Source organism: Meleagris gallopavo, chromosome 4 (assembly GCF_905368555.1).
Source record: "Meleagris gallopavo chromosome 4, MGAL_WU_HG_1.1, whole genome shotgun sequence".
Classification (NCBI taxonomy): domain Eukaryota; kingdom Metazoa; phylum Chordata; class Aves; order Galliformes; family Phasianidae; genus Meleagris; species Meleagris gallopavo.
The window spans coordinates 47456982-47469770 of NC_139407.1; the positions used below are offsets into that span (position 1 = coordinate 47456982).

Sequence of the window (12789 nt, forward strand, 5' to 3'; positions counted from 1 at the left end):
AGGGGGATCCTAATTGTGAATATAAATGTCCAATGAGAGGGACTAAAGATGAACATTAAGTTAAAAATCTAAAAGTTAAATGTAAAGTAAAAATAAAGATCACCAGAATAGTAATGCTAATGTGAATGAGTCCATTTTTAACCTTCTGTATGCTCTTTTATTTGTATATTTCTTTTAAAATAAGGAAAGGAACTCCTTAGAATAATAGTTTATTTATCTTCTTTCACACAGAACTGAAGGGGTTGGAAGGGGCCTCTGGAGATCATCCAGTCCAACTTAGTGCTAAAACCTACCTGGATGTTTTTCTATATCTCCACAGGAGACTCTTGGGGCAGCATGTTCGACTGCACCCTCACAGTAAAGAAATTCTTTCTCAGGTGTGGATGGAACTTCCTATGTTCCAGTTTGTGCTTTCTGCCCCTTGTCCTGACAGGAAGTTACATATTAGTAATTGGAGAAAGTTTCTTCCTCCATTCTAATGCCATGTATAAATTAATATACAGTAATATGGAAACTGAAGATTTTTATTTTTGTCAGTTCCTTCTTTGTATCAGTTCCAAAGATTCTTTTGAATGCGTGGCTTAGGGCAGCTTAGATATTTGCTTGTACAAAAGATGATTTTATCAATATACACAATTTATTTTTATTTTTTTTCTCATCAGAATGGCACATTTCGAGCAGTTTCACTGTGACTTTTACCAGTCCAATTACAACATAGATGATCAGGAAGATTACAGCACTTGTGACTCTAGTGAAAACCTGAGTGGAAATAGAAAGTAAGTATGCTACCAAAAGAAAAAGAAGAGAGATATTTCAAAACTTAGGTGAAATTAATGGCAAAGAAAAGTTGAAACAAAAGGATTCTGTGAACAATGCAGCTGGAGTTTTAAGGGTGAAGTAGAAGTTGTAGCAGTAGAAAGATGAAGAGAATACTTTTATTCCTTTTTTAATGTATTTTTTTTTTAAATCAAATGGTGACTTGTGCCCCTGGAAGAAAGACACTGAGGATAAGAAGTTCTAAGTTAAGGAGATTTCTAAACAACCATGTTGCAAGAGGCTGGATGTTGTTGTAGCCTCCCTGATCAGCAGCTGATGGATCTGGCTGGTCCTAGGACTTGCACAGGAAGATGAAAAGGCAAAGACCAGGCCTGACCTGCCCTACAAATATGTTCATTTAGCCCTACCCACAATGGCAGTGCTCCACAGAGTCTGCACCTCCCTTCTGGAAAATATCAGGGAATAAAAAATAATTTTGATTGAAACAGAAAGATGTATATCAAAGGATGATAGATTAGGCCCAGCTCTCTCTATGCCTTCTGGTCATACAGAAATAAAACTATATATAATAATAATTGGGAAATCATACAAAATAGAGCAGGAAAGAGCTTTGAGATCTATACCTCCCCCAAGGCCGATTTACTTATAATTAAGCCTATCGTTATAAAGGATTGGGATCTGCACTACTGTTGAAAATAGCTGAAAATGTAAACCATGGCAGATGGGTGGAGCAGTTCTAGGGAACCGTTGAATTGCTCATTGCCATCATCTGTTTCACTGCAATTTGCTTCTTGTCCCAGGAGCCAGACAGGACACAGACCTCTGGCTGGTGCTTTTGTCCCCTCAGAAATGCTGTTGCCATCTCAGAGTTACACAGGTCAGATTTTACAGCCAACAGTTCTATACAGTTCCAACACTCTCTCTCACCTTAGCTACACTGATGGTTTTGATGAGGAACCTCCTTTGCTAGAAGGTAAAAATAAAACCAAGGACAATGCATGTTTGTATGCTTCTGTTTCCTAACTAGTGTCAGCCACCAGAGTATCTACAACAGCCTGGCTGTTGAACTTGCCTTTGTGTATACAACTTTGTCCAACTGCTCCTGTCCTCAAGCCTGAATTTTCTTATTTGAGGTCCGCAAGGGTTTAATTCATTATGTCACATATGGCATATGCTTTACTACCACTAGATGACAGCATAACAATAAGTTTTACATTCATATTTCCAAACATTTTTCTGCTCCATGTTTATACTGCATGCATACTGGAATATCTTTAATTAATAAATATTGATAGTAATCTTATTTGCTTATCTGTAGTAAATTTTACAGTTTGAAGATGCTAACTAGATTGTTTCAGTGTAAAGGAAATTTTTAAAGCTGCATTCAGCTTCAATTTGTTGATCATTTAATTGCATGAACAACATAATTCTTCATGATGATTGAACTGTCTTAATTCTAGTGGCTGACCTGTAGATGAACATTCAGTTAGCAAAACACCAGTACTACCTACATTATAAATTAATAAATAAATAAAACTGTGACTACTCCACAATTATATAAAAGGAAAGTATGCAGCCTGTTTTTGCACTACTTTAAACCAGCAAGATCATTCTGAATGACATGATAACTTATAGACCTCCAACTCTCAGTCCTTCAGGCATGTAATCCCATGGGCAGCTCACCCCATGAAAAGGATGTTGAAATACAACTACTTGTGATCTCCAGAGCTGCAGAGACGTTCATGACTGTGTCAAATAAATTGACCAAGGTCAAACATTTTAATACAGAACAACCTTATTTATGTAATGTTTTGTCTTAGCTTGAGATGATGGATTGGTGAAGATGTAGCTTTTCAAACAGCTCTAACATATTGTCAGTCTCAGTCATTTTGGCAACCAGTTCTGAATCTAGCTTTTCCTTGCTGGAACATCTCAGGAAAAATGATTGATCTTTCAAGATGAAGTACTTCTGAAGAAGTCAGAAAAGAAATCTTTGCCCCGGTGAAGTTAGTGGCAGAATTCCTATTGATTTTAATGGGAAATAAATTTGTTCTGTTTCCAGGGTTTCCAGTAATTACGTTTTAAATGCAAAAAGATTATAAAGCACTCTACAAAGTATTATTAACTTGCCTTGAAGGAAAGAATGTCATTTTTAAGTGCCTCTGGCTGCTAAGGCTTAAGACACATCTCTTGTCAGACTTACCAGAATTAAATCATATATCTGTGTCTTCAGTTTTCCGGAGTATCTTGAATTCTGCAGTTAATGTTAATTAGCATATTTTTCAGCATCTAAGTTAGTGTGGTTTATATATATATATATATATATGTTTTAAATATAGGAAAAACAAATATTATCTTGAAAATGCTGAAGGCATTTTTTGACTCATTAGATTTAATAAAAAAATATTTCCAGTTTAGAATCAGAGCTGACTCTCAGCTGTACTGGATGAAGAGGTACAATATGATGCTACCACAGAATATGTCATCCTACAACATTATCTTCATTAAAGTGATTAATTTGTTTAGGGATCTGTGATATCTACTGGGTTACTGTAAAAGTGTTGTTCTCTTGTAAGCAGTTCTGGAATTTCTCATTGCAGAACTTGGGATAAATTTTGAGCACATATGGCAAAAAACTTTAACAGTTCTAAATCCAATGAAACCTGCAGATGGCAGCATTATGAACGAGACGGACCTCACTGGACCTGTGGTTTTCTGTTTGGCCCTTGGGGCAACGTTGCTGCTGGTAGGTTATGCTAAGAATTTAAATGATCATTTTTCTGACAAGTTAATGCCTTGGTGATTAATGTACATGAAGTAGCAGAAGATGTAGATCTGACAAATATATATATATAAAATGAGTCATTCTCTGCTATTTTCCTGAGATTACATGTAAAAAAGACTTCTTGCTTGAAGGTACATAATGTTTAATTGTAATGTAGATGTAATACAAGTAAAGTGGTGTGTTACTTCCAGTGGAAATAAAAGGTCTCACCATTATTAGAGGTAGGGATTAATATGAACAGAGGGCAGGTCTGCAGAATACAGAGACTGAGGAGGCTCTTAACACTTGAGGCACGACAAGAACTAGGTAAGGACATAAAAGGGAATTTCCAAAGGAGGGAAAAAGAAGGCAGAGCAGACCAGCCCAGTTTTTAAAGCACTCTTGCTCTTTTTTTTTTTTTAAATTATCCTCTCTCATTTGTTATTTTGGGGAGTGTGGAGATATAAAAGAAAAATATACGTATCTATATGCAACTAAAAGTATTTCAACAAGAAAAGGGAAGCACTTTTTTTACCTCCTTGTCAAAATTTACAATACCTTTCTATAAATTTTGCTAGCATCTTCTTAATCTACATTCTCTTTCTACATCATCTGCTAAACAAAATATGTAAGCCTGTGCTTAAAATTTTTCCTCTTTATGAATAGTTTCCTACAGCAGGAAAGCTGAAAGAAAGATTGTACACTAGTCCAAAATTCATCTATTTGTCACTGACAATAGAGACTATCTAGTGCTGCTGAAGGACAACTCTGATTGTCAGCAACCATTTATCAGACAGGGACAAGGTGGGTCTGTTCTGGGGAGGGTTTGCTGCACTGCACCTGAGGGGAGAGAAAAGGGGCTCTAATTCTCCTTTTCCTCTGTGATAAATAGTGCTGAATCAGAAGACTTGAAAGTTCTTACTCAATTTGTAATGTCAGTGCAGTACTTTGTGCAAACTGCAATATAAAAGGCAAGTGTTATTATTTATGTGCCTGTAAAACTAAAAATATTTTAAAAGAGTGGAAGCAGCAGGAGGAAAGAGAATCAGGGGAAAAGAAGGTGGGAAACTACAGAAGATGGGCTCTTTCCCACCTAAAGAAATAAATATGAGGGGAATAAAGGAAAAGTGCTGAATTGACTATAGACAGAAAAATGGAAGGAGAGTGTAAAAAAAAATAGTGCTGTTGATTTTTCTCCTTGGACAGTGAGATATTACAATGAATGTTAAGCTAGTATTATTGAAATAAAGTACTTAAATTACCATTTCTATTCTAAGATATTAAACATGTTGTCATTGGAAAAACAACCACTTTCAGTGCTCTAGGTTTTGGCAAGAAGAACTCCTCTGATACAGTCTAATGTGTCAGAGTTTTTGTGCCACAGTTTCACAGGAAAGTGTTTATGGGATTTGCATGGCCATTTTAAAAATTCAAACTTCCTGTTTTTATTTTGGATACATTTGAATACCAGAGTTGCTTTTGAGCTATGTAAGTTATGATATCCTTTTATACTTCAGTAATTCTTCTTATAGCATCAGGAATGTAATTTGGTTAAAAGTTTGTTTCAGGAAATAATTTAGAAATTTTACTTATTTTCAGCTTTTTAACTATGAAAAATATGCAAAGATGTTCTTTAAATGTTAGCATTTCTTTTGGATCATAGAGAAAATGAGAAAGGGCTTGCTAGCCTGGCAGCAGGACTTGCTCTTCCTCATGCTGGTGAAAAGGAAGGCAGCTCCATTGCAGAGAAAGAAACAGCAATGCAAAAGTTTGCACGCTTTGCATTTTACCTAGTCATTTGTCACAGGACTTCTCCATATCCTGAAACTGAGGGTAGCAGCACCCATTCCAGGCAGGTGCAAACAAGCACACAAGGTCTGACTTTCTTCTAACCTTGTTCCTTCCGCAGGACAAATTTAGTGCTTTCAATTCATCAAAGCCTGCCAGGCTAATCAAGTCTGATTCTGGTTTTGCTTACATTGCTGTGAACTGGGAGTATTCCCGTGTGCGTGAGTCAGTATATTTACATAAGTTAGCAACAGCTCAAATTGGAACAAATGCGTTCAGCTGCATTTTCTCTCTCTCTCATTCCCCTGCACCACAAATCAAGTACTGCACCAAATGAGGTTTCAGTTGGCTAGTGCTCCCTTCATCTCTGTCTCAGTAATTTGGTAATCTTAGATTAAGCTGCCAAACAGTGGTGTGTGAAACCTTTAAAAACACCAAAACAAATAGCCTAAAATATTAACTTACAGTCATTGTTGCATCTCTGAGACATAATATTTCTTAATTGATCAACAGTACATGCTGCCCCAAGCAGCCACACATGTTAAACTTAATACAAAACTTAGAAACTGAAATTGTGACTGATAATAACTCATCTATTACTGCTCTTCCACGCTACCTCTAGCTGTCATTAATTCTATTTGGTGAAGCAATTTTTCCTGATTGTTTTATACAAGTAGTATACAAACGCTAGCAAAGGTCTCTTTCATACATAGCAAGCACTTGGGTCAATACAAGACTATGGGTAACCTGATTGTATCTAACTTGGAAGCAGAGGAGAGGTCAGCAATGAGCCAGGATGAGCTGAAAAGCAGGATGATGGTGCTGATGGAGAGTCAGGTCTTACTAGCTGAGGCTGCCTTTCATGTAAGTACTCTTTCTTCATAAGGTGAACTGACACCAACCTGCAACTTCAGGACTTTCAACTTGTGCCACCACTAGATTATTCTCTCTCTTTTACATTTCTTTATATCTGACCAGCTCAATACTGCTGGCATCCTGTGATCAGCCTCCATACAAATGAGAGACCAGAGAAACAAGGTCTTCAAAGATGTTGTTTTCCCTAGGATTCATTAAAATGTGAGTTTGAGGACAGTAAATCTCAGTCCTCCTAAACCATTGTGGAAGAGATACCTGTAAATATTTTAAACCAAGAAAAGGCTTCAGTAATATTTCCATCTTTTGCACCATAAGAGAATCCAAGCATAAGCTACAGAATGAATAGAAAACTGAAACCCTCTCTAAGCTTTGATTCTTACGCAATTTATCCTATGCAGTATGTAATGAGTGACATATAAAAGTATACACACAAATGCATCTGAGTATTAAGTACGTTTATATGTATTCTTATCTGTTAGAAAGGTGATGCATTGTGGCACTTCCTTTGACAAGTTTATTCCACTGTACTGAGCTGAGGGTTGAGTCCAGGGTTTAAGCTATCCCCTTCATAAATGTGTGTTATCTTTAAGAAGCAAAGTTCCAAAAGAAAACAAAAAAACCTGTCTTCATCCCAGATCACTGTTTATTTCTGATGTACAGAATCACACTACTGTGTACCTGACATTCAGTAGTTCATTTGTTAGAACCTTGAAGAGAGAGAAAAAGATTTAGCAATCTATTGTGAATGAGTAATGCACTCTTGACTGTAGGTAATCCTCCAAAATAATGGCAAGAGATGAAGAAATTCGTTGTGCTACGGCCACTGGTGACAGTTGTACTAGCTTTGTGTGTAAATTATAGAACTTCAGACTCCAGACTGTCAGGTTGGTGCCTTTCAGAGGCACTGAATTCACACAGAGAAACAAAACCTGGAAGAAGGAAAACAAAACAAAAAATAAAAATAAAACAACAATAACAAAAATCAACAGCCATCTGGGGGATTTTTCTTTCAGTGGAGAACAAAAGAACATGAGATGACTGTTGCTACTACAGTTTATCTTAAAATGAACGTGCTGTATTGATCTAACCACAGAGATGTGTCTTTCTCATGATAGTCAAGGGGAAGAATGGTCACATTCATCTAGAAAAATAGCATAGTTTCAGCAAAAGCTTACTAGCTTTTTGGTTGGTTTGTTGTTTGTTTGTTTTTGTTTTGTTTTGTTTTGTTTTGTTTTGCAGATCTACTTAAATCTATAATAAAAGTGTTTTAAGTGAGGCTGTTGTTTTACTTGGGACACTTTTCCACTGAACTATGTACTGAAATCATTAAGGTTTTCAATTTCCACTGTCTTTGAATTTGTAAAGATTGGAAACATTTTCCTGACACTAAAAAGTGCTTTCCATGTCTATAATTTGTTCTCAGCTTGTTACCAGTTAGATCTTCCCAAGCTTCTCTGACCAACTGCTGTGTTACTTCCGAGCCCAATGAGAATAAGCCTGAGAATCAGCGGGATAACTTTAAATTAGCAACAAGCACATTCTCACAATTTTACCTTGGAATGTTTTGATGCAAAAATCACCCAAAAGTAGCAGCTGTGTTTTACAATTGAACTAATGAAGACAAAGTGAGGAGAAAGTGCCTGTAAATAAAAAAAGTAGACCTAAGGTAGTGCGTAATTTCTTCCATCCACTTTGCAATCATTTGTTCCCTTCCAAAGCTATTTTTTGTATGTTTTTTCCAGGCAGGAAAAGTTCACTTTGGCTATGTGTATGGAGTGAGTGTCACTGGGTGCCTTGCTATGCATGCCCTGCTGAACCTGATGAGCATCCCAGGAGTCTCACATGGCTGTGTTGCAAGTGTTTTGGGCTACTGCCTGCTGCCCATGGTGATCCTGTCCTCTTCTGCAGCCATCTTCTCACTACAGTAAGTACCAGTGCTTGGCAGCAAGAATCATCTGAAGTGTCAGAAGTGTTATGAAAGTGTTTTGTAAATGGTTACGTAGTGAATTTTATCTTCCAAAATTGTGAAGAAAGACACCATTCTGTGTAGGTGAAAATGGGCAAAATGCAAGAGGAAGATCTGTGCTTGAGAAGGGTGATATAAAATCACTTTAATACAAGTCCATTGTTTCCCATGGGGACAAAGAGTAGCTTTGATTTTTGCAGCAGTCCCAAATGTACTTTTCGTTTTCCAAGAACCAACAGTATCCAAACTAAGGAATCAATTCTAAAAGAGACTCATAGACTTTGGTTTTACATAGCTGATTCTCTTCTTTTTTTCTTTTTTTTTTCATAATACCAGGCTCCCATCCTTGTATTTCCTTTCTTTCTGTAGACTGACTTCTGTGTGACAGAATGAAGTAATCACCAACCTTTAATGAAGTGGAGCATTAAGATATAGCTAAGTCCTATTCTCCAAGGAATAGTTATGGTATAATCGCTTTGAAAAAACTAATATGCAGCATTGTATATATCTCTGTGAGTGTGTGGAGGAGTGTAGGAGTGTTCATTAATATACATAAGAATTAAGAAATTTTCATGCAAGCCCCTCCTTCCTCCTCATTCCCTGAGCCTTTTGCGGTATGGACTGTGTTTACCTCTATGTTGACATAAAGAAAAGCACAAAAACATTCCAGGTCTTGCCTGAAGGCTTTGGGCAGTACTTTTTATCCATAGTGAACACATTGCTAACAATAGCTCCCCTCCTTGGTCTTTTTGAATACTTTCTGAACTCTCCAACCAGCAAGACATGGGACTTGACAGGTGATGAGCAATAAAAATACTTGTTTCTTTTATTTGACAAAGCAGCAATTTTACGTATGAAATTATTTTATAAGGAAATGATATAGTATTGTCAAGATTTTAGCATAATACTTGATTAACCTGTTTAATAATCCACCCAAATAAAAGGTGCGAACATGTAATCAGAGGACAGATGGGGCTAACTCCAAGCCAGTTGTTATAACTGCATGGGATGCTGTTGACTATACAAGGAGTCACCAAGCACGCACCATAGCCTTGTAAAATGCTTGTAAAGTTTAGAGAAAGCACATCCTTTGAAAATCTATAGTCTAGTGAGAGAGGCTTTATAAAAGTAAACTATTATTTCTGAAACGAATTCATAATGTCAAGTGGCTGTCTCTAAGATTCTGCAGTGCTTTCTCATTCGCTATATGAAACTCCTTGACTCAATAAGAAGTTATCTATTGCACAAAGATCTATTATTAACTTCTACTAAAATTAAATAGCAAATTTAAATCCAGTATGACTCATTATTTTTAATTTTTAAAATTATTTAAAATTGCAAAGGAAAAACAGCAGTACATTCATGCTTTTTTTTTTCCTAATCTCTGTGAAAGTTATTTCAACCATTTCAAATTGTAAAGAATTTAGTAACTTCAATCTGTTTTCACAGAAAATATACATAAGATTGTACAAATATAAAATGAAAGATAAATATTAATTCAGTTTGTGATATTCACAATCACCTATTTCAGTGTTAATTGGGAATGACGCAAAATGTGAAACCTTTGAGTGCTGAATGGCACCATAGAGAGGACCAGTTCTCTTATTCAGACTTGTGTGGAACCAGATTCTCTCTAAGCTTCACTTGTACCCATCTACGCTGATGTCATGGCTGAGGCCAAGCTGATTAAGCGATCTTTCTGGGAGAAATATCAGCATTTTTTTTTCCTAGAAATAAAAAAATAATTCTTCACTATCACCTCTATGAACAGGCTGAGCACAGCATTTCCTTGACTAAATAGTGAAGGAAATGAATTTAAGATGGGAGAAAAGATTTCTTTGACCCATCTGATGTACAGGACTCATTTGATGACTCTATCTACAAGATGTGATAGAGAGGAATGGAGAGGCACTGCTCATGCTTGCTCACCCAGCTCTGTCTTTGTACTCCTCCATAAACCCTCTAAGCTACTGTGAGCAGGATACCTGTTCCTTGTCCCTCTCCCATGCAGGACGATGTGAACCTCATCAACACATGAAACATGCTGTTTGCTAAAGCTAGCCTGTTATATCAGCATTTAGTGTGCTGTAAGATCAAGGACTGAATGTACAAGTGCACAGACTTATCCCTTGGCTCCAACACGATTTTATGTCACCTTCCATCTTGCTCTCTGCCTGTTCTGGAACAAACCATTAGAGGCCACTGGATCCTCAGTGCAATGCAGAGCTCTAAATTGTACTGCCTTGTAATTGGCCCCTAAAGAATCATTACAGTAGCTGCAAATTATCATCAGGCAGCAAGTTCCTGTAGATTTCTAATCTCTGCAACCATATGGATGGATCAAGAAGCAATCCATACCAGCTCTGAGTTTCTGGCTAGCTGGTTAACTGAGCATCTTTGTGTCTCTACTTGGAGAAGAGGCTTAATTCACAGTGTAATCACAGTGTAATTCCCTGAATGCCTCTGCATAGGCTTAGCAGGACACTTCAACTGAGAATAATAAACTACATGGTCTTTATTGTTTTATTTATAGTGCCTTGATGTTGCAACAAGGTGCTGAGTCACCTTAAAATCAGTTTTCTCCTTCCTTTCCAAAGCTGCAAGAGCTAAGAACATCAAGTACCTTATTGGCTTGGAGACAGAAAGAAAGGAATGAAGTATGACTTTATGTAAATGCAATACGTAAACTAAAGCAATTAAAGGAGAACTTTATTCACTGTGGTTTAGTTTAGTGAGATTTTGGAGGATTACCTCCAGCGCAAGATTAGTGGAGATTATTTTTGATAAATGAGCCTAAGTAGGTATGTGTATTCTGTTTCTGATTCTGATTCTGTTTAGCTGGTGCTTTGGAAGAACAGAGTCCCACAAAGTCACTTAGCAAGTGGCAGATGTTCATTCATTCTGGAGGTCCTTGAGACTGACACAGCAAGTGTATGTAACACAGCCAACTCGATATGCACCTCAGCAGCATTGTGCACATGAGCTCATGCATTTTACAGAAGTAGACTGCAAATACAGTGTGCAAATAAAACATACATGAAACATTGTTTATTGGCATGGTCTTGCTCCTACAGGGCTTAATAGCCAAATTTCTAATATTCAGGAATATTTCAGCAGGCTTCTGACCACAGTCTCATAATCACCCATTCTCCTGGCCACCCTCCACCTGAGAAGTAGCTAAAACTAACTTCGGAAGAACTTAGTTGTCACTGAGGGGCAGAGTGGAAAGCCACAATGTGGAGAAGAATGTCAAAATGAGCAAAAATACATTTCCTCATTGCTTCTCCTGTCCCTTACATTACTCTTTTAAAAGCCCACTCTTAGGAGACATCTATGTGCATAGCCAGCTGAGTGTACATCCTGAATTGTTGCTCCTCGGTCTGAGACACACTTCAGACCTTTGAAGTGTTACAAAACCACATCACCTCCAGGTCATCACCTGATGGAAGAGTAGGATTGTAGTGTCATTATAAATCCTAGTGACTTCTGCTTGATGGATTTTGGCTGAATAAGATCTTTGCTAACTTAAAAAAAAAAAAAGAAAAAAAGAGTCTTCAGCTGCTGCATCTATTGGAGCCCACGAAGATACTGGAAACCAATTTCTCTTTCTGGCAGTACTGCTGATGACACTGCTGAAGGAATTACCTTGGTCTCTTGGTTCTTGCAGCACCTGTTATCTTATCAGTAATGAGTTGCTAGACATGAGCTCATGATTTGATGCTACATGTGCTAACAAATGCGCTTTTTTATTTCTTTTGTTTTTCTTGTAGTGGGATCCTGGGAACTTTGTTAGCTCTGTTTGTTATTGGATGGTGCAGTTTGTCAGCCTCCAAAATTTTTACCTCTGCCTTGGCCATGGAAGGACAGCAGCTCCTTATTGCGTACCCATGTGCTTTGCTGTATGGACTCTTTGCACTTCTGGCGGTTTTCTGAAACATATTTCCCGGTAGCCTTATTACAGTCTGTTTATGTTTGTTGGAGGGATTGGGGGTTATTTACTCATTTTTAGATTGTGCAGAATTGCATTAAGTTCCATTAACAAAATTAGATTATACAACTTACCTTTTATTTGCTTAATGGCAGATAATAAAATAAAGGAAACTAACAGGCAGATGATTGCATTGCTGATGTTTTGAGAATCTTGCAGCTTAGAGAAAAGAGGTTTGTATGGAGAAGATAGTAAAAATAGTAAAAAAGAAATAAATGACAATTAAAAACAAATCTTGCCTTTTGAGTGATTATAATATATATAGTATATACACTAGAGAGTAACTGGAAAGCAATAACACAAATATTTAATAGATCTAGTGATTCTAGTGAAAATGCACATTTGTTTCAGAAAAAAAGCTTATTATTTGATTACTAATAACACAGAATTTATGCGTTTTTTTCAGTTATTTTTTATATTTAATAGAGGATTTAATGGCTCTGCTTTGTGATGTGGAATGATTGTCCAAGTAAAAGGAAGAACAAGTTGCTACAACAGAGGGAGGAAACTAGAAATGTCATCTTGTTTTATTTTTAAGAGGTTTTGCTGTCCAAAATCCTATTGTACTGTTTGTAATGTACAGTACTGTTAGGTTTTAAAATTGCCACTAAACCACTACCTGCTGTCACT

General features: G+C 36.9%; 1 protein-coding gene across 1 annotated transcript; it reads left to right on the plus strand.

Annotated features, from left to right (window-relative positions):
* Nucleotides 1-534: 534 nt before the first annotated feature.
* Nucleotides 535-12352, plus strand: YIPF7 (Yip1 domain family member 7). Its single transcript, XM_010710227.4, has 5 exons — nucleotides 535-776; nucleotides 1578-1750; nucleotides 3378-3523; nucleotides 7948-8129; nucleotides 11942-12352. The coding sequence occupies exons 1-5, from the start codon at nucleotides 664-666 to the stop codon at nucleotides 12102-12104; spliced, it is 777 nt and encodes a 258-aa protein (XP_010708529.1). The 5' UTR covers nucleotides 535-663; the 3' UTR covers nucleotides 12105-12352.
* The last annotated feature ends 437 nt before the right edge of the window (nucleotides 12353-12789 follow it).